Raw genomic sequence first — 25,201 nt, 5'->3', positions numbered from 1 at the left:
ATGTTGATCTGAATGTGCAACAAGTTATTCTAAAAGGTGATATGTATGGTGTTTTTGGCTTCATAAATGTATAATTGTTGCATTTATATTTTTATGCCTGTGAAATGACTTGTTTTGGAACTTGGAGCTTTATACACACTGCATCCTTATCCACCGGCTTGAATATATTGTCACTAAAGTCGAACAGTCAGACCCTTATTAAAAACTAATTTATATATATATGACAGATGCACAAATGTACATTCAACTTATCAAAACATACATTTTTATGTGCGACAATATTTACAAAATCTGACATTTCAATTTTCAGGCCCAAAGTAGGTAGTAGCCGAAGAAGAAAAAGTAAGAAAAAAACTCAATAAACACAATGCGGTGAAAAGAACAAGTGACGAATGAAGCCCAATGAATTAAGCCTTAGAAAATAGATCTCTCCAAACACAGAGTCTCCCTCTGGATCCTGCAAAGAGGGGATAGTACCACTCTGAACATTTTCTGCACATTTAAAAGAACATTAAAAAATAACAACACATTTCTCAGAGGAATGTCAGTGAGCCGACATTGAGAAACATCAAACTTCCTGCACTTCCAAAGCAGTGGGCATGAAGTGCTTCTCGTAGCCCGACGCCGACCATTCTTCTTCTGATGAGCTCCAACCATCCGCCCTGTCCTCCTCCTCCCCGTCCCTCTCCTCATCCGAGTCAACCATTTGGCTGTACTCCTCTCTTCCATATCTGTGGCTCTCCTCTGGCCCAGCTTCCTCCCTCTGATCATCTCGGCAGTCCGCCCTTGAGCACCCGCTTTTGGGCGCTAGCTTAGTCGACCTGTCGGTGTTGGAGATCTTCTCCACGGAAGCCCATGGCTGGACTTCCACAACCTCCAGCAGAGAGATCTTGGGGTGTGGCTCGTGGAGGGGAATGCAGATCCAAGGGAAGGAGTCGTTCATCTGCAGAGAGATCAGCATTTATTTTGCCCCTAAAACATCCTAACAAACTAGGATGTGACTACATAATATAAGCGGATACCAGCTGAATAGCAAAATAATGGCATCAGCGGAAATCCTGTTTCCGAGATCAGACAGGGACAAAGAGGTGTTATTGTTTCAGTCAAGTTTCTCACCTGGTGCTTCATGTGTCGGAAAATTTGGCTGTTGCGGGCGTCCGGGACTTTTGTCAGAGAAACACCGAGACACCATGTTTTGTTTTCTCCACGAGAAGCACTGGAAGACATGCGTTAAAAACAAAGAATAAGACACCTTCCATTTCAATTAAAAGAATGAATATATGATTTGCTTTGACATTCACATCCACATTTCATTAGACAATGGAGAGAATAAATATCATTTTGATCTTTGCTCTGCGCTATGATTGCTTCCTGGTATTTCAAGTTGTAGCAGTTATCATCAGACAAGAAGGGCTTAGAGCGTTTCTCTTGCAATAGTCAAAGTAAGTTTATCACAGAAATAAAAGCAAACATGATGTAACACTCAGACATAAGGGATGAGAGCACCAGAACTTCGATAATTTTATACGATTATCTCACCCGTAAAAAGCAAAACAAATGCAAATGCCCGTCAGGGCCAGGAAAAAGATTCCAAACACAACTGGTATTATGTGCTCTGAGAAAGAGAGAAAAGACACGAGAGAGATAAACGGATTGGGCAAGTTGAACCACACAAATTGTAAGAGATATCCTCATCCTATGGCACATGCTAAACTCATCATATCCAACAAGAAAAAACATTGCGATGTGATGTGATACCAATGTGTTCGTGGTGCTTCGTTTTGAACTTTGCCATCTCGTTGGTTCCGGGGCCGGCTGGCGTCACGGCTCGTATCCGAACCTCGTAGTCCTGCCCGGGACTCAGACCCGGCAGCTTGAACGTCTGGTTTTTCTGCTGCGGCAACACACTCACGTTGAACACTAGGAGAGGCACATTGTGACCAGTGAGGTTAGTGACCAGAGAACAGCTGACAGAGACAAAATTACATGTGAACTCTCTAGAAGGCTGTCGAGGCTGCTTGAATGATGTTTTCTTCATTTTTCTTTTAAAATCTCATATCTTTTAACAACTATGTTGTTTCTCAAAAAAGGTCACCCTGAGAGGAACACCCACTTGAGTATCTACTTTCTGGGCAATACACCATGCAGTTATCTGCATAAATAAATAAGTGCCTTAGATTTCTGACCTTTCCTAAAGTGATTAGTACAAAAAGTGTTGTACCATTCTGTCTGTCGGCTCCACTCTCTACTATTAGCTGGTAGTACAGGATCTCCCCTCGCTGCCTGTGGAGGGGAATAGACTCCCAGAACAGGATCACATGAGTGGCAGCGATGGAGGTCACCTTAAATGACGGCACACTAGGCGGGGCTGAAAAGTGAGGAGAGAGAAAGGTACGTCGCGGCAAAAAGTTTATTCCGTTTAATATGAGGAGGAGATGGTGGCAATAAAAAAAGAAGAAAATGACAACTCTGAAGATCAAGTGCAAGGCATTGATACTTACGTCCTTGAAATGAGTATCCAATGACTGACGAAAGATGATGGACTTTATTGCTGTTTGATACAGTAAACAGTGACACTTGGTAGGCTGTGTATTTCTTAAACGCACCTGAAGGTGGAGACACAAACAAGATTAAGCAGCCACCGAAAATCAGCCTTAAATCAAGTACATTATCACTGAGACCTTGAGAATGAATGAATGTTCCCTTTCACTTTCTGGGCCTACCCATTGAGATGCCTGTATACGTGTTCAAATCAAACGGACCTTCAATGATTCCTGTCCTTAGGCCTTTTTTCACTTTGATCCAATCTAATCCTTGGCCAGGAGGACATCCTGCTTGTTTGTACTCCACCACGTGTTCCTTCAGGTGGTCTGAGCCCTGAGAGGGAGGCTCCCAGGACACAGTGAGGTTCTCTTCATTCATCTCCAGGTGAAGAGCCGGCTCGCTTGTGTGTTTCCCTGAGCCAGAGACAAACCTGTCTGTCAGTTCTTGTGACAAGAAAAGTTGGAACACAAGCGAAGGAACTACATCATAAATGAATGCAGTAATGGTCCGTTTGATTCTTCCCTTAAAAAAGAAATTTGCACTTACTTTGACTATTTTTTACCCAATCGCAGCCTGGTGTTGGCAGAGCCAGATAGGAGGCCGAGGTGGCACCGCATGTGTTGTAGGCCGACACGCTGACAGAGGACACGTTCCTCAGAGAGGAGTTGAAGTGGCAGATCTTCTTCTCACAGGCCACAGCCGTGGACAAATTCCGCTGCACCGGGTCGCCGTTATAAGACAGTCTGACCTCGTACCCCTGAATGTCCCCGCGGGCTTGAGCTTTAGGAAGCTCCTGGATGGGATGGAGAGAAGTAAGAGGTTAGGGAGGAGAGTGTCTGCAGGGAGACTCTGGTTCATCATTTCAGTTCAGAAAATGACGGCCGCTTGTTTGTGCTGATCGACCTTCCACGTCACAACGCAGTCACAGCTCTTCTGGGATGTCCCACAGTCCCTCCACACGTCCAGCTCTCCCTCTGGGGCTGAACAAAGGTGGAGAGAAAAACACAGTTAATGGCCAAATTAGACCCACAGCAGGTTTGTGGTTCACACTGTCACACATTTGAAATGGTATGTATCTGCACACTATGAATGGAACCATGGAAAAGGCCAAATAGGCTTTTCTACGCTTCGCTCTTTGTAGGGATTGGACCAAGAGCACATAATGTGTTAATTGGTGAGCTATTAGCATACCGACATAACCATCTTCTTATCCAACCCAGCAGAAACCATGAAACTTTCTGCAACCTTCTCAGAGTTCTCTGCCGATGATTAACCGGGAGACCACGGTCACGGATGAGGACTCACCCTCCTCTTTGCTTCGTACTGGATGGATTTCACTCCAGTCGCTCTTCAAGCCCTTCTCACAGGAGCAGCGGACTTGAAATTTGTAGAGCGTGCTGGCCTGAGGACTTTCAACCGCATAGCCGAGATTGAGGACATTCTCAGACTGTGTAGAATGGGGACAAAAACAAGCGTGTACTCAGACAAAGCTTGAGACGATCGTTCCACTAACTGATCTTTTCAATGTCATCATACTCCATTACACAGTGTGCACCATGCTGAGAGGTAGAAAAGGAAAATAGTGCAAGGCAAAACCTAAATCAGACACCTCAGTCCACACTATGTCTGCCTCGGTCCGATATCGGACGTCACAATCGCCAAAAGGGAGCTGGTGCTCGTCACAGGAGAAGGTCCAGGAAATCTCTAAAGACTCCTGATGGCTGACTGATGAGAGTTTAGGAGGCGGCAGCTTGTCTAGGTACAGAGACACACAAGCAGAATAAGATAAAATATCACTGTAGCGACGCCATCATTTGAAGATAAATTAAAAGACTCACAAAAGTCAGCATCAACTTCTTACCAGTATGCAGGTGCGTTATTGTGATTTTGATGATGTGTGTGTCAATGAACAAGAATATGCAGGAAGAACTCACTGATGTTATTCGTGTCGAATGAGGCATTCTTAGATTTGGCAGAACCGTGCTCGTCCTTAGCCTGGACCCAAACATGGAGCTCCCCTCGGTTGAAGTTTTCCCGATCGATAATCCAAAAAAAAGTGGTGCCATAGAGCACATGCTCCTCCCTGGAAGACAAGACCAGAGGAGTACAACAAATGCAGAGGGCTTCTCCCCCGAAGGGAATCGGATAATTCAACTTTAATGTTGATGATGAATATTTTTGGTCCTGTTTACGTGCTATTTGCTTGCGCCCAGTGCAGGCTGTAGGTTGTGTTGAGCTCAGGGTCCGGCCTTGGATTCAAACTGCAGTGTATATCTGCACAATAGTCTTTCTCACCACACGGGATATAGCACTGGGGAGGCGATGGGACCGCAGGAGGAGCTTCAAGAAACACAGAGGGAAAGGCACAACATCAAAAGACATTCTGGTTTTAAAGTACAAACAAATCAGGAAAAATGTGTCAATAAGCAGGACGGACCATACATGCCAACATAAATGCTATGGGTACTGTATGGAGTGCATTCAAGAAAATGCTCAAGTATAAAGAAGTAGTGGGGGGGGGGGGGGGGGGGGGGTTAAAATAACGTGTCTGACATAAAGTGTCAGAGACAGTCTGAGATCAGCTTGGGTTTGGATTTATTTTTAAACACCGTAGTCTGAAGTAGTATTACTTACGTATGAAAGAGCTATTCACGTGTATTGCACTATCCAGAACAAGAGGTTCTGACCCGTTGTGACAAACCTCCTGGATATTGTTTGTTAATTCAGAATTATACATAGAGCTCAAATAGAAACAGATGAACACAAGTAGCCAAAAGACATCTGAATAAACACAATTAAGTAAGATCTCTCCCAAAGCTCATATTAGGACGAACACCTATTGTTTTAAAGGTTGATCAGTGTTTTAGTCTTTTGGTTTTAAATGTAATAAATGCAGTGCAAAGACAATCTAAGAGAAAACAGGAAACGCACTCAAAGAGTGATCTTAACCACAAGAAAAGTGTAAAAAGAGTCCTTTCTCATACATTTTCAAAAACGCCCACATCGTGAAGACACCTTTTTATCTATTACCCACAAGCCCGTCACATTTACCCATTTCTCAAAAGCCTACACGCCTTTGGCGGTGATCCATACACAGACTGCACACGGCATGTTGCAAGAAAGCACCCTTAGTAACGTTAACAGGAAATTAACACCAGGTTCTCATGTCACAAGTTGCTCTTCAATGCATATCATACAGTAATTCAACATCTTAAAGGGTCGTCTGTAAATCAGAAAACGTGTCGGCATCTGATCCGCATGGGCATAAAGAGAACATAAAGTGAAGGGCCTGAAAACTTTGACAGTTAACCTTGTTGGAGATGAGTTTGTGGCAGACAAAGTACAAGTATAGTATTCTGTTACTTGAAATGATCCCATTGACTTGCATTAAGTTTGATATTGCATTCATGTTTCAATGTTAGAAATGGCAATATTTCCCTCTGAATAAGATGAAGTTAAAGTATACAAAAGCAAGAAAGCACAAGCACGTGAGTATAGGAGGGGATTAAAAGTATAAAGTATTCAATTAACATGTGCATAAGAACGTAATAAGTTTACCTGGAGCAAAACAATTTGGCACGATGACCAGCAAGATGGATGGAAGCCACCTTGACCAAAGTGTGGCCATTACATCTGGACCCCGGCCTCCAGTGCCTGAGGAGAAAACACACATACACACACACGTAGTGTGGGTCAATGACGGCTGAGGCATCTAAAAACCAAAAACCCCAAAAAGGATGTAATGTGTATATATATTGGAGTCTGGAACAATGTGGTTCAATAGGTTTGAGTTCTTATTTCACTTTTCATCATGTTTTAAATACTTCTTTACACTATTTGTTAATTTCACAGGTTAAATAATGTCAGGTGGGCAACCACACATTTGTAATTTGTATATATTTTTCTAATATTTATTCAAACAGAAATGTTTTTAAATGGTCCCTCTGAGTGTAGACTGTCCTGAACACATTTTGTAGTTGTAGTTTGTATATACAATCATTTAAGATAATTTGTTTCTCCTGGTCAGGTATTTAGTATATTGTATTTGATTTTACATTTAAACAGATAAATATAATAATACCAAAACAAAAAATAAATACATTCAATACAGTAGTTCTCTTATTCAACAACGTTTTTGGTTCAACAATCTCTTTCAAGTTTTAGTAGCAAATATATCACAGAATTATAGTAATCATCTTCACCACAAGATTGAATATATCAACAGTATGTCAATATATCTCAATATCAAAATTAAAGCCCTTCAAAATATCCTTTGTGAGCTTTCTTCAAATCACATCAACCAGCCATTTCTCTATTTTCAAATTAGATTCAGCCAAAGGCGTAACCATGCATTTTTTACTATTTAGGGGGGGGTCCCTACAATATATAGCTGAAAATATGCAAAATATATGTTGTCCTTTTATTCCTTTAGGTGTGAATTACCCCCCCCCCCCCCCTCATGTCTAAACTATGGTTAAGCCCTTGTTAACAACAATACACTTCAAGGCTCTGAACATTTCAAAGAGTTTCAAAACCAAAGCCTTTCCAAATCTCCATGAGCTATCTTCAAATGACTTTGCACGTCTTTGACACAATGCATTTAGGTTTTCTGCGTATCAGGTATCTGTATCCATTGATACAAAGTCCACCTCTCTGCAGCAACATCCTGCACAAAAGTGCACCAGCCTATCTGTAACTTGAAAGTAGCTATTTTTAAATATTTTTTAATTTATTTTTGAAACAGTTACATTACATTGCATTTCATTTATCCAAAGCGTAATCGATCCCGTTGACCGCGATCCTCTTCACTTCAAAATAAAAGTACCATATTCACGGTTTTGCCACCCTGACATTTGAGAATATGCAAATTGCCGGACATTTTTTTGTTATTATCTCAAAATCGTACAATCTTTGGTATTTTTAAAGAAGAATGTTTAATTTAATTTGTTCCAACAATAAAATATTCCGTACTATTTTATTTTGAATTTAATAAATAAATAAATTTTTAATAGCACCACCCTACATTTACAGGGTTAGTTTTGGTTCAAATTAAACTTATAAGTTTAAAAAGAAAGAAACGGACTCGGACAGAAACAAATGAATGGCATGTTAGTGACCCATATACAGGAAGGAAAGAAGGATCAACACGGAAGATCACTGCAACACTTCTCTAATCCAAGCACGTTGTTGGTAATCTCGACCCAGTGAATCAGCTATTATTTTCAGTCACACAGCAACAGTCTATCTACCTCTATATTACACACACACACACACACACACACACACACACACACACACACACACACACACACACACACACACACACACACACACACACAAACACACACACACTCAAGTGTGAATGAGCCAACAAATAACCGTTATCTGAAGTAAAGAAGAAGCGTTTTGCTTTTTGCTTCTGATGACGTTTAATAATTATTGACTGTGGTTATTTACCTCGTGGAGAGACACCCCGGGTAGGCCGTCGTGCATTCTTCTGCGCAACAATGACAGGGTTTCCGAGTAGTTTTGTTAATAAATAAGTCTGCTGTGGAGAACGAGCCAGACTCTTTTACTGGTTGGCCACGCCCATCTGTGGAATATCCAGTGACGTAATTGGCTCGCTTACCACTCATTGTGCTTCCTTCCTGCTGTGAGTTCGGTGCAGGTACAACAACAAAGTAGCAGGAGATCGTGAAGTTTCACAGAAAACAGCACGTTAGAACAGACACTGACTTTGTTTGACTCATGTACGTTTTTGAAGAACTTTACTGTCCCCTTTTGTCCTGTGTTTCAGATGTGTATGCGTTGTTGGAAGGGAATTCCCCTTCTCAAGTAAATAGTTGTTGAAAACGCCCAAAGGGGTTTTATCATCCGTTGTTTCACAAATACAAAGGCACGCTTAAAGAAAAGTCCCAGAAGTCATGCAGATTTGTTTGGTATGACTTTTTTCTTCCTGCAAAAAGAATTCAGATTTAGTCTCCCCTACCGACTATAACACTGAAATACCGCTGAACAATTATGCCAGTATGAATCATTTTAATGCAGATATTTTTTAACTTTTGTTAATTTAAGTTAATGTTGCTGATAATACTTTATCAGTTTTAAATGTTGAGCTTTTTATTGTGTATTTAGGTATCTGTACTTTCATTTCAGTAAAGGATCTGGATCGGTTACTCCTTCTGTTATCCATGTAACGTTATGTATTACGGAAGTATGTGGCTACATCGAATGCAAAAAAGGCACAAACAGCATATTTGAGGCAAAATTAGATTATTGGAACTCAGCAATTGAAGAAAGACGCAACCTCAACACTACTTTAAAAGGCAATGAGATGGCTTCTTTTAATACATTTTTTATTATGGATCTGAACCTTTAACCCAATTAGTACTCTGTGATATGAAACCAAACAAAAACATTCTACTTCTAATTGACAAACAAGATTACATATGAATGAATCTGCAGTAGTTGTCAAATGAAAACATAATGATAATTCATTCTGTTGGACTCTCGGACGCAGCTCGGAATGAAAAAAGTCAATTGCAATAAGTGTGATACTGGTTGGCAACGACAAAACAGCTTGATTGAAGATTGAAAAGTTAAGGCTGTTCATTACGAACAGAAACATATGAGAGCATGTTGTGTATTTTAGTTTGTGTACTTGTGCGTATAAGTCCGCCGCTGTGAGACGGAGTAGGTGGACCCTCAGCAAAGGGAGCTGATCTCGCTCTTGCTGCAGCCCCACTTGCAGCAGGCGTTGGACAGGCCTATCACCACGTCCCGGCCCTTGCGGTCGGCGTTGCGCAGGGCTTCCAGGATTTCCTCATTGATGAACGAACGGGCCGGCCTTTTAAAAAATCCCTCCTGGTCGTCTCTGGCTGTGAAGCTCAGGCCTCTGTTCCTCTGGAGGAGCCTCTCCACCACGTTGTTGGGACTCAAACCCTCGGAGGACTCCTCCTGCGGGGAGCTGAATGGGTCCTCAGAAACATCTGCAGCCATAAAATGGGGAATGACAGAATTTTATTGTTTTTGTCTTATCACACTCACACCCACTCACACCCCCAATAACAGCCCCATTCCTCTATCTGCATTGGGGACCTATAGGATGTTGAACTGTTTCAGGGCTTCCACATGATATGCCTCAAGGAAATTAAAATCATAACTCTCTGATTCCAGCACAGATTGTCCACGATGACAACTTTCAAGGTAAAGAAAGAGGCTTCACCATGGACACATATGATTCATTAGCAAAGAAAAAGTCACGGGCCTCTCACCTGCGCTCTTGAGTGATCGTCTCCATCGTGAGCCTCCGCAAGTGAAGATGACGGCCCGGATGAACTCTCGGCCACATAGTTTCACCCCATAATTTGGGTCTACCATGGGCTGAACCCCAGCCACCAGCAGGCACACAGCCAAGAGCACAGCTTTCCACATAGCGGCACAGAGAGACGAAGCAAAACAGAAGGGGTCCAAATGTTGTTTGCTTTGAGCACCACTTAGCTTTTGGTCTCACTGTTTGAAAGAGCTATGATTTCCTAGCTGACCCAGGTGTGGTTTATAAAGGGGTCTGTAGCCCTGCGAGGGAGCCGTGCACACTGCGCACGCAGGCCGTCCCCGCAAGAAGAGCAGATTTGAAAAAGCGATACCGTCAGAGACCTTTATGGAGACAAAAAGCGGACCAAAGGTGGCATAATGCACCAAAATGTCGGATGATCTTATTGGGTTTCAGCATGAGAAGAACTTTGGTCACTTCTAAAGTCCCTCAATGTTATGACATCATAAGTCACATTTTTTATGTAAGCGATCACTAATTGTGGGTTGTGCAGAGGATTTGAATATTGAATGCTTATTAACATTCATGCAAACAAAATTAAAAACGGGATTTGGTCACATAAAGAAACGAGTATTGAGCAATTACAACCCTATCTTCATGTGTTTTTCATAAGGCATTTGAGAGATAAAAATATCCATTTTCTTTGTTAAATTGACGTGACACTATTGTAAAGTCACTAAATGTTGCGACCTTCAATTTCAGAGAATTTATCAAATTAAAAAAAGAAAAAATCTTCAATTTGACTCCTGATAGGTGTACTTAGAACGTAGACCAACATCTTAAGTCCCAAGAATAGAGGGGCATTGTAAAGGTTATTTCTTTTTTTTAAATAGAAAAAAAACGTACAATAAACTGACATTAGCATGATATCGTAAATCAATGATTCAGGCTTAATTACACATGTTGCCATGGATTCCCTGATAACATTTAACATTCCCTGACACCACAGGGATATATTTTAGCCATTGTGACCAATATCACAATTATTAAAATCTGTTTTCCCATTTTTACAAAAGACCCTGCGTACTTTCAGTGTGTATAATTGTGTGTATTATTTTCTCTCTGTAAAATTGGTTGATCTATCATATCTTTGCCAAAGGATACTGCGAGGACTGGGACCAGACCAGCGACATTTCCAAAAGCAGATAACATAGAAGTCATATTGTGTGTCAGACAAAAATAAATCACATTTTTATCTGTGTATCCCCATAGTCAAAGGTCACTCATTTAGGAAATTAAAATGGGGACGATGAATTTGTAATTAATGTGACGATAACAAGCAAACCAAATGGCATTGTAGGAGGGATTCCACCCTGGCATTCATGAACAATTGTCACAGAAGTGACCTGTGGAGGTCAGGGCAGCAGAGTGACAACACAATAGGCCATATTTTGAACTTCAAATGAATGTGCTGTGTTTCAACAATCCACAGTATAAATAATTGCAATATCCAACAACAATATGACATGGCTTGGGGTCATTTTGAAATGAGTTTAAAAAATGTTGTTTCATTACACAGCAGGTGCTGTCATTGCCCTGTTGGGCCATTTTACATTTGAGTGACTGTGGCAGTATTAAATCATTAACAGCAGAGGTTTGGCACTAAAATAAACATTACTTCTATTTGAATAGCATTCAGCGTTGTAAAATATTAAAATATATGTCGTACAATGGGGGTGTTGATGAAAGTGAAGTGAAAGTGACAAAAATAATTGAAGTGAACAGTATTTTAGTGGATTTCCCATCACTTAATTGACAGATTAAAATAAGAGTAGCTTCTTTTACGATCCTAAAGATACTCGTCCTTCCAAAAAGAATGTTCTTGCTTAAAATCTACAACTTCACCAATGGGCATTAACATTTAACTGTATGTAACCAAAAGGTGGGTTTCTCAGTGAGGTGGTGTGTGTGCGCCACGGCAGGTAACCACTCAAATGAATTAATAAGACACTTTATTGTACTCTGAATCACAAAATAATTTTAAAAAAAGTCAAACTCCAGACTAAAACAAGGTCTAAAATGACTGAATCTAAAAGTAGTCTTAGAGGTCCTGCTCCACCATTAAAAAAAACAGTAAACGAGATGCATCTCTATTTAAAAAGGACAAATAAAAAAAGGACATCAGATTGGGCCAGCACGGACAGGGCTCAGATGGGTAATTAAGACCCGAGGACAATATGCTTACTAAGGGGATTAAAATCCAAATAGATGACAGGTTTCTAAAAGCATCCAAAAAAAATCCCACTGGTCGCAACTCTTTCAAGGGCCTCCTGTGCCCTTCTACTCCTTGCTGCTCCAACTGCCGCCCCTCCCGTTTTGCGCGACAGCTGCGTGTAGCACAGAGACGGCGTATAATAATTTAAATGAGTTTTATGAAGTTACTGACAAGGTCGGTGAGGATGGGAGGAATCTGACCTTTTTTTGCAAATATTTGCACCTTAATGATTACTGGCCTGTTTTCTTTTAATAATTCCTCATTTAAAAAAGACCATTCAAGCAGCATGTGTTAGAGAATGTACTGTAGGGTTGAACGCTGCAGCTGCTGCTAGTGTGGAGTGAATGGACAGCAACATTAAAGCATCAATGGGGAAATGCTCAATGCTCCTCAATGCTAATGTAAACCGTGGTTGGATAAGGATTCAAAAATAGATATGAAGATTAAATCTGATGCATAGCTTCAGTGTTAAAAATGATCAAATAATTGCTGTCTGTGGTTCTGGGCTGTGGCAATAATTTTGAAAAATAATAGCTTGCAGCAACATATGGAAAGAAAAGAACTGAACTAGTTGGAACTGTGAACTTAGTTCAAATATTTTGAAGTTTGAACTATGAACTTTGAACTAGTTCATGTAGAAAGTGAACTTTCCCAACACTGACCAACACAATAGATTGGCCGTAACACACTCACCATTTTAGAATCACATTCTGTTAACTTGTTAGAATGTTAACTTGTGTATAATTCCTAATTTCTATTGATGTATTTGCACTTACTCTTACTAAATTCTACAAGGCAAATAAATTAAGTTAAAACTTTTTCCTTGGCCCCATTTGCCTTTGTAAGAAAATGTTCTATTTTGCCTTTATTATTTTGTCGGAATGCACCAGAATGTATGTATGTAATTGTATGTGAAAAAAAAATCTTAATTTAGCCCCCTCCTACAGTAAAATTCACCAGCTGCCACTGCACGCACCTGTCGACCCTAATCAGATGCCGTTAGACACACACTTAATAAAACAAGGTAGATAACAACAACTCCAAACCCATCTGCAATACATTGTTCACTGCACACTAACAAAAACATGCAAACTATACAACTGGAAGTCAAAGCAGATACAAAAATGACAACAATCAAACAACGTGGTGTCTATACGGTTACATATAGAGAGATTATATGGCCTAAAAACAAAGGACATGTGATCTAAAATATAATAGAATCACGTGACAACCCATTCATTTTCAACCTCCTTTGACGCGACTCTCCCTTTAAAAGGCTCTGGTAGAGATCCGCTGTGTCTCTGGCTTTAAGACAATTTGGCAGTACTCAGCCAATCAGAGCGACGGCGGGGGAGGGAAGGGAGCGGGTGGGTAGCAACAGTTGCCCTGGTGAGGACGAAGCGCCATAGCCACGGTAGCCCTGGCGACAAGAACCCAGCAACGAGAATCAACAACAACAACTGAATCCGCCATAAAAAAATAAAAGAAGACATTTAACCGGTGGACAATACACACCTGGATACAGAGGTGAAGCTCTTTACATATAAAACATATTTAATGTCCAATAATGGTTCAACTGAATTGTGCTATTGCTTTTTCCCTTGTTGTTTCAGTAGCCATAACAGGCAACTGCCTCCCAGTGTTAGCCGAGGTTAGCCTGCAAGCTAGTCTTCGTATTGATAAATCAGTTGAGTCCGTTTCTTGAAGGAGGTCGTTTCTATCCGCTGCTGGTTTGAGGGACACCGAGTTGTGCCTGCCATGACGACGCAGCCACAGATGCATACTCAAGCAGGCCGTTGTTATGGCGATGTCAAATGCAAAATGTACAAAATGGCGGTTGTTATAGAGACCAGTTAGCTTGCTGCCCGTGTTGCCTTGCTAGGTAGCTAGCTTCGGTGCCGTCACGACGGGCTCGCACTCGCCTGTCGCTCGGCGTTAATGCACGGTTAATGGAACGCGTTAGCAGTAACGGAAACTAGTCTCTCTGAACGACAATTAACGGACATTATGTGGCGGTTTCATAGGATATGTTTCATTCAGTACACCCGCCCCCCGCCCCTCCATTCCCCGGCACAAAAACCCCGTCCGTCTGTAACGCTCCAAGACGTCAGGTCACGGAGGGATGGTCAACATAAAACAGTGAATACGATTAAACAAGGTGTTTGTGTTCGTCCTGAAGCAGGTTCCCGGTGAGATCAACCGGCAACTGAAATGTCGAAGATGGGAAGTTAAGGCAGGTGGCAGACATTTAACATCTGAGGGGCGTGGCGAGAGAAGGCGTTTTTTATGCAGGTGCTCTGCAGGTCCGGGTCTAACTAGTTTAACGTCTTTCTTCATCGCGTTAACGGTTATTACTGCTTATTGTCCGTTAAGGTAAAATAAAAAACTGTTCTGAAAGCAGAGTGTAGAATATTCTCCCCCTCCTCTGAGAGATTATTAAACACGCGAGCTTTATAATAATAATCAAGGCAACTGTATTCACATGTTTCACTTATCACATACATGTAATACCCTTATTTGTGTGTGACATTCTGCGTTACTACCAATGCGTCATTTCAAATGAATTGCACATTATTGTAACGTGGTATGGGATTTTCCCAACTTGTGCTAGGGGCATACGTGTGAATGGCCGTAGGATGTGAGATCACATTACAGGTAATGAGACACTGAAATGTTTGTTGCCCTCAAGGCTTCTCCCTCCCACATCAGCTGCACCACCAACCGGTCAGCTACAGTAGTCAGTACAGTAGTGTGTGTGTGTGTGTGGGGGGGGGGGGGGTCTGATGTCCATTCTTTTCCACTTACAGCTTTAGGATATCCTGCAACCTACATTAGTTGTCTTTTGTTTAAGCATTATCCATGTCATTTTACTGCCCACTGGAAATGAACATTTCCAGGATTCGTCCTGGAACTCATAGTGGAGCATTCAGAGCATCTGTTGTAATAACACAACATGTGTAACTAATCAGTAGTTTCTCTTTCCTAGAGTGACTCCCAGCTCTTAAAATGGCCACCTCAGGCTACGTAGGTGAAATCCAGCCAGCGGCCCAACCCCAGGGGGGCGGAGGTACTGCGGCACCGGGGCAACCTGAGGCCGGTTCCAGCCCCGGAGCTGCCCCTCAGTATCTGGCTGAGATTCAGACTGCCGTGGACACTCCCACTGTCGTCACACCCACAGGCCAAACAACCACCGCTGATCAAGCCGTTACGTCTCCGAAGCCAGTGGATGTTATTCAAGCCCCGTCCACATCACAAGTTCAGCCTCCCCAGACACAGTATGTGACTGCAGAGATCCAGGGCTCCCCCACACAGTCTGGAAATGCTCACAGCACTCCTCAGTACATTGTTGTCACAGTCACAGGTAAGATCTGAGCTTTGCAAACCATGATCAGGAATCAGGAAACGTTTATTGCCATAATATGTTGGACATACATGGAAATTGTCTTGAAAAAATGACAACATAGTGCGGCAATAAGATACAAATAAAATAAAAGTATAATAAAATATATGCTATGTTAGTAGGCTAAAGCTATGGGTTAGTAAGCCCTGAGGGATGAAGCAGTGCTTTACTTAAAACATCCATATTTTATTGGTTACTCTACATACAATTGGAGTTATATTACATTACATGTCATTTAGCTGACGCTTTTATCCAAAGCGACTTACAATAAGTGCATTTCCACATAGAGATACAAACTCAGAAGAACCAGTAACAAGAAAGTACAATTTTCTTTATATGGTGTATATTTACCCACCTATATATTTCATAGAGTGAGATCAGCCTTTATACTAATAACACTCTATTTCGTTAAGTGTGTAGATTGTAAATCTATAATCAAGATATACTTTCACATATTAAAATAAACTCAATGTGTTGTTCCGGGTTTGTTGTTTAGAAATGAACAATCATCACTCAGTTTTCAAAATAGCAACAACTTCATAAAAATTTAAATGTTGTGATTGTATTTACATTCCCACTATCCTTAAGAGGGGTCCCTTCACTCAAGTGACAGCTTGTCAGACTCCAGCCCCCCTCCAGCTGTGGTGCAAACCGGAGTTCCCACGCAAGTTGTCCAGCAAGTACAGGCTGCTCAGCAGGTATATATGCATGCTCGCACAAACACGCCAGGAAACGAATGTTGGCGTAACCAAAAATGTACATCATCTTTATCTCTGCAGAGGTCAGTGGTCCAGGCCACCTCTCAGATAGCCAAGACTGAGCCAGGCGCTCAGCTGAGTGTCACTAGTCTACAGCCTGTTCATCTCAGCCAGGAGGTCAGTCAGTCAAACACACACACACACACACACACACACACACAGTCTGTCATTGGTGGCAAAATGTTGCTGTCTGACAAAAAAGGGATCACGTGCAACATCCAACTTCTTCACATTGTGGCTTAGTTTTGGATAACTAATCACATGTGTGGTGGAAACTGCTTCTTTGGCCTTCCAGTTCCTCCCTTGCACTGAGCTGACAGCGTTAGTCAGGGATACGAATCTAGAAGAAATGCAGCTTCAACTTGAGGTAGAACAGCGTGAGTGGCAGGCCTCGGTATTGGCACACCACAACAGAGAGTTCTGCGTGCCGACCCACCACCCCCCGGACCTCTTCCTGTATTACCAGTTTCCGCACTACCTCAGAGCAGCCCAGCATGCAGTCACAAGCTCAGGCTTCTTTCAGCCACCGCCGCACGATGCAGATGCAACTACTGGTTTCCAAGTAGGTCAGGGACACAAGGGCGACTGCTGCTACACAGACAGGGTTTACAGAGAATATGTCCGTCGCTCAGAAAGTTATAACATCAAAAGCAACTGGGTATGCAAGATGTCAGGAGGATTGTCAGGCTGGAAACAGTGGATATGGTTTAACTCCGGGAAACAAAAGGATTCTGTGTGTGTGTGTGCGCTCATTCCTCAGGTCCAGCAGCAGCTCACGCCAGTGCAACATGTGTACGCCAACCAAGTGCAGTACGTGGAGGGAGGAGAGGCCGACTACACCGCCAGCACCATGTTAGAATGAAAGCGTGTCCATCAGTAGCGTGTCGACGCAGAACCTTTTCCTTTCTTACAGTTGACTACAGTTGACTTTGTCCCTCACACGTCTTTCCACGTCTTTCATGCAGCCGTTCCAGCGCCTTCCCTTACACCGACGCCCCCCTGTACACCCAGACCACAGCTGCCCAGTATTATGAAGGTCAACCAACGTCAGGCTCACAGGCCTCCACCCCCGGCACACCCATCACCGTCTCTGTCAGCGCCGGCGCAGCGGGAGGCGTCTCCATGTTTGTGGCCCAGCCCACAAGCGTGGCGGGGGACGGGGCCACCGTGGTGACCGCAGGGGGCACCACCAACGGGTCGGTGGAGGGGCCAGGCACCAACGGGGGCGCAGCGGGCAGCTACGTGATCCAGGGGGGTTACATGCTGGGCAGCAGCGGCGGAGGGGCAACGGGCAACAGTCAGAGCTACTCGCACACCGCCCGCGCCTCCCCGGCCACTGTGAGTATGACCGAGGGCGAGGAAGGTAGCGTGCCGTCGGCAGACAAGAAGGTATGCAGAGGCGCCAAGCGCAGGAACTTCTTCTCGTTTCGTTCTTGTCCCCCACGACCACCCCATCTCATACAGATGATGTCATCGTTTTGTCCCGTGGAAAGCACAACTTAAATTGTCATCAGGAGCGGAGAGTGTCGGCCGTGGGTGATACGATACTTTTGAGTATGACAACGTTTTTGAATGTTGTATCACACCAAAATGTGTCGTGGCAAACAGAGTGTTTAGCTGTGCTGAAAGGAAACAAAACCGTGGCCTCATCATTCTCACATCATTACAGTGCATGTGATGAGTATTTTTTTTTGCCTGAAATGCCCCCAAAACATATTGTCCATCCCAAAGTCATCCCATTGAAGCCCGTATGATACCGCGTTGGAGTGTATCTATTGGCTTTGCTGACTGCACCAGCTGTTTTCTTTTTCTCTTTGCCTGCGTGTCAGGTACAGTGGTTGCTGGACAACTACGAGACAGCTGAAGGCGTGAGTCTGCCGCGCTCCACGCTCTACTGCCACTACCTGCTGCACTGCCAGGAGCAGAAACTGGAGCCTGTTAACGCCGCGTCTTTCGGGAAACTCATTAGATCCGTGTTCATGGGGCTACGCACGCGCCGCCTGGGCACCCGGTACGTGTACGGAAGGCATGACAGCCCATACACATAATGGCTATAATTCTTTGGGCATTGCAAAGGGTTTGCGTGGTGCAGGCAGAAATGTGCATGCAGATAAAGACGTGGGTGTGGGTGTGAGGAAGTTTCATAACAGAAGGGAAAGTGGGCGAGTGAGATTGACTTTTAAAAACGTTTTACTCAATTGAGATTTGTTCGGTTACGAAATGGCATGAAATGAAAGACATGTATAGTTGAATCGGTGAGTACTGAGACTACGGAGTAATTTGCCACAGCTTTATATATATGCGACATAAACCCTCTCTTCTCACAGCTCTCCTCGATATATACTTACTCAGGGAAATGGGAATGTGATGTAGAAAACATACAAATCTGTTCCCGACAGGGGTAATTCCAAATACCACTACTACGGGCTGAGGATCAAGGCCGGCTCTTCTCTTCTCCGCCTGATGGAAGACCAGCAACATCTTGCCATGAGGCAGCAGCCCTTCTCCCAGAAACAGAGGTGCACACACATCCATCTCCTCCATGAACTCCCCTTTCGGCTGATGAGACGGACCTGCCATTTCACTTCACTTTATTATTTCTAGCGGATCTGAGTGTTTAATCTACCCTCATCATATGTGCTTTACCCCCGCCCCTGGCAGGTTAAAGCCTGTGCATAAAGTTGAGGGACTGACCAATGGCACAGCAGCAGGAGCAGGGCAGCAGCAGAATCAGCAGCAGGGGTCCGGGCAGGTAGACATCAGCACCCAGGTTCAGCAGTACCAGCAGTTCCTAGGTGCGTACAGTGAACAAATACCTACAGGTGTTAAAGTGATGGTTTGTCTAAAGGAAGATTCATAAGTCTGATGGTGATATTGAATAAAATACTATGTACATACAATATACAGTGTAATACGAAGTTAGTTACAGTAACATTATGGTTCCCCCGTTGAGTATCCAGTGTTCTTGTGTTCCAGATGCATCCCGAGCTCTCCCAGATTTCCCAGACATCGACCTCCAAGGGAAGTCTCTGCCGGAGGGAATCGAGCTGGAGCACATAAAGAGCTTCCAGCTGCTGTACAGGGAGCATTGTGAGGTGAGTGAATAAAGGCAAATCGGTTAGCTGGTGCCACCCCATGGAGAATTTTTACTTTAAATGAAAGAACCCTGCATGAGCAATTGTGTTGGAGAACTAAAATCATGCTGTGCGAAGGACTGAGGGGGTAAATGGGTTAAAAAAGAACACATTAATAGATCATGTCCATCTTTTTCCACACTTTGCGTCCAAATGATCTTGTGGTATTATGAATGTGCACAATGTGCTCGGTGTGTTCCTTCAGGCAATACTAGATGTGATGGTCAACCTGCAGTTCACCCTGGTGGAAACTCTGTGGAAGACCTTCTGGAGGTTCAGCCAGAATCAGGCTGGAGACGCCACGCTGGCTGTGTGAGTGGTCAAAACTCAAAGCCGTATATTCAAAATTCAGTCCCAAACCAAAGTGAGACCATTCTCCTCGTGCAGAAGCACTATCATTTAACATGTGCGTGTGTGTCGGCAGCCACGACGAGTCGGAGAAGCGGCTCCCCAAGTCGTGTCTGGTGCTGCTGTGCAAGTACGATCCGGTGCTGCGCTGGAGCCGGGACTGTGACAACAGCCTGTACCAGGCTCTGGTGGAGATCCTCATCCCTGATGTCCTCAGGCCCATCCCCAGTAAGGCCTCACAACAACAAAAACATATAGGATGATACCGATCAGGAATTAGCACACAGTGAAAATATTTGCCCACACCGATATGAAAAATTACTTTTTAATTACAGCACCAGTATCCGTACCTGCAGTAAATACAAAAAGAGAGACATTCTTTTACTCCAAGCCAAATTGTATGATTTACCAATAACAGAACAAAGGTCACATTGATATTTGACAAATTGAAACAATTCTACTATTCTGGGAGCTTTTGAATATAATTACTTTAAACTACGAGACAGTATTGCTCCTTCCATCCTGCTGCACAGAATCATGGCCGTGCACTAGGCGTGTGTCTTCCATGGGAAGTGTGTGTGCACGCTGGAGGTCCTGTTGTGCAAGCGGCCAAGAATTCTAATCCTTTCGTCTGGTACATTCTCGTGGGCTCCGGAAAATGAAACAGTACTACTGAAGTATCAGCATTAAAGTCTTTAATCCCCTTTTCCCCGGCCGCCCCCAGGTGCCTTAACTCAAGCCATCCGCAACTTTGCCAAGAGCCTGGAGAGCTGGCTGACCAACGCCATGATGAACATCCCGGAGGAAATGGTCCGCATCAAGGTACAAGGTCCCCTTGGATTAGCCTGCAGTTGATGGAACTTCACACTTGATGAACAATGGAATGTTTTTTTTTTTTTTTTTTTACGCTTGCAGGATCAGCCTTGTTGCTGTTGCTTAGATTTCAGAACTGGTTAGAAGTAGCAATGCTTTGAAGCGGTAGAATACAGTCCTATTAATTGCTTGCTCATTTTGGGGAAATCATGCAAATCATGAGTGGAAAATAATATTTTTTATTTCTCACACTATAAATTGTCAATTCTTTTTGCTTCGGTATAGATACGAGGTCATATTCAACATCCATCACTCACTGCCCCAAAGACCTGTTCCATCAGGATATTGAGATATTTGTATGAGTGCTGGCTTTAAGGTGAAAAGTATTTTTTCCCCCCTTTCATCCGCCTCTCCTTGCGCCCCCCCCCCAGGTAACGTCAGCCAATGCATTTGCCCAGACCCTGCGCCGCTACACCAGCCTGAACCACCTCGCCCAGGCAGCCCGCGCTGTCCTCCAGAACACGGCCCAGATCAACCAGATGCTCTCCGACCTCAACCGCGTCGACTTCGCCAACGTCCAGGTCGGTCACGTCTGCGGCTGGTTTTATCCTGCACAAGTGTTGCTTTTATTTTTGCATACGGTGGTTTTGGTAAAGCAAAACCACTGTATGCACCCCCCCTTCCCCCTCCCCCCCCTCCCGCTGCCCTCTGAGTAACTGCTTCCCGCTGACACTTCCTGTCCGCCCTTTGCAGGAACAAGCTTCGTGGGTGTGCCGGTGTGAAGACCGCGTGGTTCAGCGGCTGGAGCAGGACTTCAAGCTGACCCTCCAGCAGCAAAACTCCCTGGAGCAGTGGGCCGCGTGGCTGGACGGCGTGGTCTCCCAGGTGCTAAAGCCCTACCAGCAGAGCCCCGCCTTCCCCAAGGCCGCCAAGCTCTTCCTACTCAAGTGGTCCTTTTACAGGTGCGAGACTTTGTGATTTACGCGCAACTCTGTTGTCTCCCTCAACGCTGCGAGATTAAAGATCCCTGTAAGGAAAGCGTCATCTCAAACATGCAGTAATAAAAAAAGGAAATTCAGGTTTCATTTATTCCAGCTCTGTGGGTGAATGTTTCAGTTCCCTGTTTACATCATAAAACAGACAGAGGAGGCCATTTCTATAACTATTAATGAATAATGAGTTGTTCCGAAGTCTGTTCTTCTCTTGACGCTTTGAACTCGTTGAAACAACGCTTTGGAGCACTAAAAGGCAATGAATTCCCCTGACCTCTGCTCCCCAGCTCCATGGTGATCCGGGACCTGACGCTGAGGAGTGCCGCCAGTTTTGGCTCCTTTCACCTGATCCGCCTGCTGTACGACGAGTACATGTACTACCTGATAGAGCACAGGGTGGCCCAGGCCAAAGGGGAGACCCCCATAGCTGTCATGGGAGAGGTACCAAAGCGCTTACCCACACAGACAAACTGATGGGAGCTTTATTCACAACAATAACACCTTCCTCTCCTGCCACCAGTTTGCCAGTTTAGGCCGGGGTCTGCACCAGCTGGATCCCGACAAAGGTAATCACCCTCTCGGCTCATTGCGCCTGCTGGGTTTCCAGCGGCACTAACCACTAACTCGTTTCCTTCCTCCCCCCCCCCCCCCCCCATGTCCACTGCAGAAGAGGACGAGGAAGAGGACGACGAGAGCGACGACGAATGCCAGGAGCTGTCGCTCCCCTCGGACGGCGGCGTGCTCGGGGACGAGTCTCTGGAGCCGCCCGCCAAGCTGGCGCGGATGGACCAGCGAGTCCTCTTCGCGGCCGGATCGGCCGACAACTAAACGACTGAACCCGACGTGTGTGGGATTGTGTTGAATACGCACAAACGCACTCGAACACTAAGAAGAACACTAATTTATACACTCGACATATGTATATAAATCCTGTAAATATGTGTGCATACTGTAACCGCCCCACCTGTTTGCTCACACACAGTCACTACACGGACGACAACCACCGATTCAATACAGTCACGCTGGCAGAGCGCTGCAATAGGAAGCAGCTTCTTCCATCTCGGTTTGTAAAAATGACCTAATGCATAGGCATGTTTTTTTTTTTTTCCTTCTTCTTCTTCGTTCGGTCTCTCGCATCTCAACCTGTAGCCTCGCTGTCTCCCGCTGCTCACCCTCAATCCCCCTAAAACTGTCAGTGCCGTGTCAATGTGGTCTTGAAAATACTCTGTGCGTGTGTGTGAGAGAGAGAAGGAAGCTTCTACAGGAGGAGGGGAGCGTCATCGTTCTGTTGTTACTTATGGAGGCTGGCTGAACATGGTCTTCCATGCTGGTGTGTGTGTGTGTTTGTGAGCTCTGACTCTTTTGCTCTGTAGATATTTTCTAGGGTATTCAGCTTTTGATTTGGGAGACGTGTGTCGAGTTGTTGTTGGATTTCATCTGCCTGTAAAGACATTGTACTTGTGTCCTTGGAGTGCCTGTCGGAGCTGCTACACACACTTCTAAAGATGAAGCTACGGCCGTGGAATTGGGGCTCCCATTAGTTGCTGCAAAAATCCTCTTTAATTGAACATCTGGTTCCATGAGGTGTGTGTGTGTCCTTATTTGTTCAATGTGCTGCATTCCTTTCCATCCAATAAGTTCCTCTGTGGCCTCATTTTCCTTTTTGATATTTAATTTGCCTGCCTTATTTCCATATACTTTACAATGTTGTATGCCAAACCTGTGTGCTTTTATCCCTGAATCCATTGTTTTTAAATTCTTTCCACGTTTTAAGGAGGACTGTGCCTGAGTAAAAACGGTGATGTACTTATATTCTACTGTATATTTATCCACTATTTTGAATTTTGTCACTAAGTGAACCTCTTGTGCAGTGTATGGTGACGTGTTGTCACACATCGTAAGCAACCTGTGTGTGTGTGCATTATTGCTTTGTGATTGTACGTTCGATTGTCGACCCCATACCCTATCTGGTGACTTTTTTTTTTTTTTAACCACAAAACAGGCTATAGCCCTGCCTCTTTGCACATATTGAACATTGTCTTTTAAACTCTGACCGTTGTACGACTCTTTTTCAATTTCCTTTGGAAGTTTCTTTCATCAACATCTGGCTGCGCGTGGTGAAGAGGTGAGAACTTCTGCACAGTCCTCCACCAGCACGCCGCTGACGTCTCACTTGGGTTTCCGCCCTCCCCGCCAACGGCTTCGTTTTGCTTCAGACATTCAGGTTCTTAATCACTGTTTGTCGAGATTCGGTGGTCGTAAACGTGCGTCACTTTTGAGGGATTCTTTGGAAGACGGTGTCTTCGAAAAGAGCCGCGGCGCTTGTGTTTTTAGTAAGAATGACCCGTTTGAAACAAGCACGTCGTCCTTTTAATGGAGTCCAATACTACCATAGTACACATCACTTCAGTTTTACAACTACCTGCAGCATATAAAATGACCATTGTTTACCCGATATGACAAAGTGTTTAGTCATCTTTATTGTGCAAGAAAAGAAAAAAAAAGGTGTTTGTGGCAGTGTTTTATGAATTTGGTCTGCTATAAGTATGACTGTGCCTTTGGAGGTGGTAGAATGCAATTCAGATGTTTTTAATTTTAAAGATATAAATTAAAGAATTTTTAAAATTGCACTCCTGCGTATTAATTTCCTCACAAATACAGCCACATGAGAGTAGTATTTAGATAAGACAGCGTTGAGGCAAATGAGAAGCCGCATTCTTACTAAATCTACATTTTTGTTAAACGCAGCAACTTCCTGACTCTCACACACTTCTGCTGCAGAGAAACCACAAATTATTTTCAGTCTGGTGTGAAACTGAAAAGCTTCTCTCTGGTGCAGTTGACAGTTACTAAGGTATACAAAAATGGAAATCCTGCATTAAAGAAACCAGGTGTGAATGTGTAACGGCCTGGTACGTACTCGTCGGCACGGGTTCAAGACACCAGTGTGTCCGACGTGTCAGTACACAAATACATGTCTGAGCTTTGGGTGTTCGGCGTCGAGTCAACACAAGACGCCACCCAAATTACGTTGTTTCATAAGAGATCTTTACAAATATTTTTCATTTTTGCAGGATTGGCCTGAACAAGACTAATAGTGACACGTAGTGGTGGTCTATTGCATGTGTACACACACACACGTAATGCTACACAAAAGACAACATGTTGAACACACATTTTACAGTAATCGGCATTTGCCTCAATTTAATTCAGAGTATTGCTGCTGGTGGTCGTCTATTAACAATATCAACACTGCTGCCAAAGGCAGGCTCACAGCTGCCAATCATAAGACAAGATTCATACCTGATACATCTCTGGAAGTCAAAACCAACAGCCTTATATTGCTGAATATATGTATGTATACAATATATCAAAGTGAGACACAATGGAAGACTGCTGCACAACTCTGGGACGAAAAAACAAAAAAAAAGGATCAACACATTCTAGTTGGCATCCATGAAACCAAAGCATATCAAGAAAAGCAATCACGTGCAACCTCGAGATGAAACAAAGTCACAGCCTGGTCTCAACAGGACCTCCACCAGAAGGTCACAACATGTATATGAGATCACTCATATAAAAACGGCATCATTCTCCTGGATGGACCTTTCTAGAGACAAAGGAGGCCGAGAAGCGGAAGGAGTGCGGTAACGATGCAAAGGGA

The 25,201-nt window shown here is 43.8% G+C and overlaps 3 protein-coding genes across 6 annotated transcripts; 1 reads left to right on the top strand and 2 right to left on the bottom strand.

Annotated features, from left to right (window-relative positions):
• Positions 1 to 193: 193 nt before the first annotated feature.
• On the bottom strand, positions 194 to 8,126 carry il12rb2l (interleukin 12 receptor, beta 2a, like). Its single transcript, XM_037477456.2, has 15 exons — positions 8,002 to 8,126; positions 6,103 to 6,198; positions 4,737 to 4,884; positions 4,479 to 4,627; positions 4,154 to 4,299; positions 3,850 to 3,991; positions 3,448 to 3,524; positions 3,091 to 3,337; positions 2,763 to 2,957; positions 2,502 to 2,606; positions 2,222 to 2,368; positions 1,759 to 1,920; positions 1,540 to 1,615; positions 1,117 to 1,216; positions 194 to 943 (listed from the first exon to the last, which is right to left on the bottom strand). The coding sequence occupies exons 2-15, from the start codon at positions 6,170 to 6,172 to the stop codon at positions 569 to 571; spliced, it is 2,139 nt and encodes a 712-aa protein (XP_037333353.2). The 5' UTR covers positions 6,173 to 6,198; positions 8,002 to 8,126; the 3' UTR covers positions 194 to 568.
• A 592-nt stretch (positions 8,127 to 8,718) lies between these two features.
• Positions 8,719 to 10,061, bottom strand: rln3a (relaxin 3a). The gene is made up of 2 exons (XM_037476590.2): positions 9,819 to 10,061; positions 8,719 to 9,533 (listed from the first exon to the last, which is right to left on the bottom strand). Exons 1-2 carry the CDS (start codon positions 9,976 to 9,978, stop codon positions 9,250 to 9,252), a joined length of 444 nt encoding a protein of 147 aa, XP_037332487.1. The 5' UTR covers positions 9,979 to 10,061; the 3' UTR covers positions 8,719 to 9,249.
• A 3,372-nt stretch (positions 10,062 to 13,433) lies between these two features.
• On the top strand, positions 13,434 to 24,165 carry rfx1a (regulatory factor X, 1a (influences HLA class II expression)). Of its 4 annotated transcripts, none has more exons than XM_037475344.2 (18): positions 13,434 to 13,619; positions 15,079 to 15,453; positions 16,081 to 16,190; positions 16,272 to 16,367; positions 17,011 to 17,102; positions 17,216 to 17,588; positions 18,086 to 18,261; positions 18,650 to 18,769; positions 18,912 to 19,045; positions 19,227 to 19,345; positions 19,590 to 19,696; positions 19,809 to 19,960; positions 20,457 to 20,554; positions 20,977 to 21,126; positions 21,299 to 21,507; positions 21,825 to 21,978; positions 22,058 to 22,103; positions 22,205 to 24,165. In XM_037475344.2, exons 2-18 carry the CDS (start codon positions 15,099 to 15,101, stop codon positions 22,363 to 22,365), a joined length of 2,652 nt encoding a protein of 883 aa, XP_037331241.2. In that variant the 5' UTR covers positions 13,434 to 13,619; positions 15,079 to 15,098; the 3' UTR covers positions 22,366 to 24,165. The 4 variants fall into 4 exon arrangements, with proteins under 4 accessions (XP_037331241.2, XP_037331240.2, XP_037331239.2 ...); XM_037475343.2 differs by having other exon boundaries at positions 18,080 to 18,261; XM_037475342.2 differs by having other exon boundaries at positions 17,216 to 17,639.
• Positions 24,166 to 25,201: the final 1,036 nt, after the last annotated feature.

Source organism: Pungitius pungitius, chromosome 12, assembly GCF_949316345.1.
Source record: "Pungitius pungitius chromosome 12, fPunPun2.1, whole genome shotgun sequence".
Lineage (NCBI taxonomy): Eukaryota > Metazoa > Chordata > Actinopteri > Perciformes > Gasterosteidae > Pungitius > Pungitius pungitius.
This window is presented reverse-complemented; position numbering and strand designations above follow the sequence as displayed.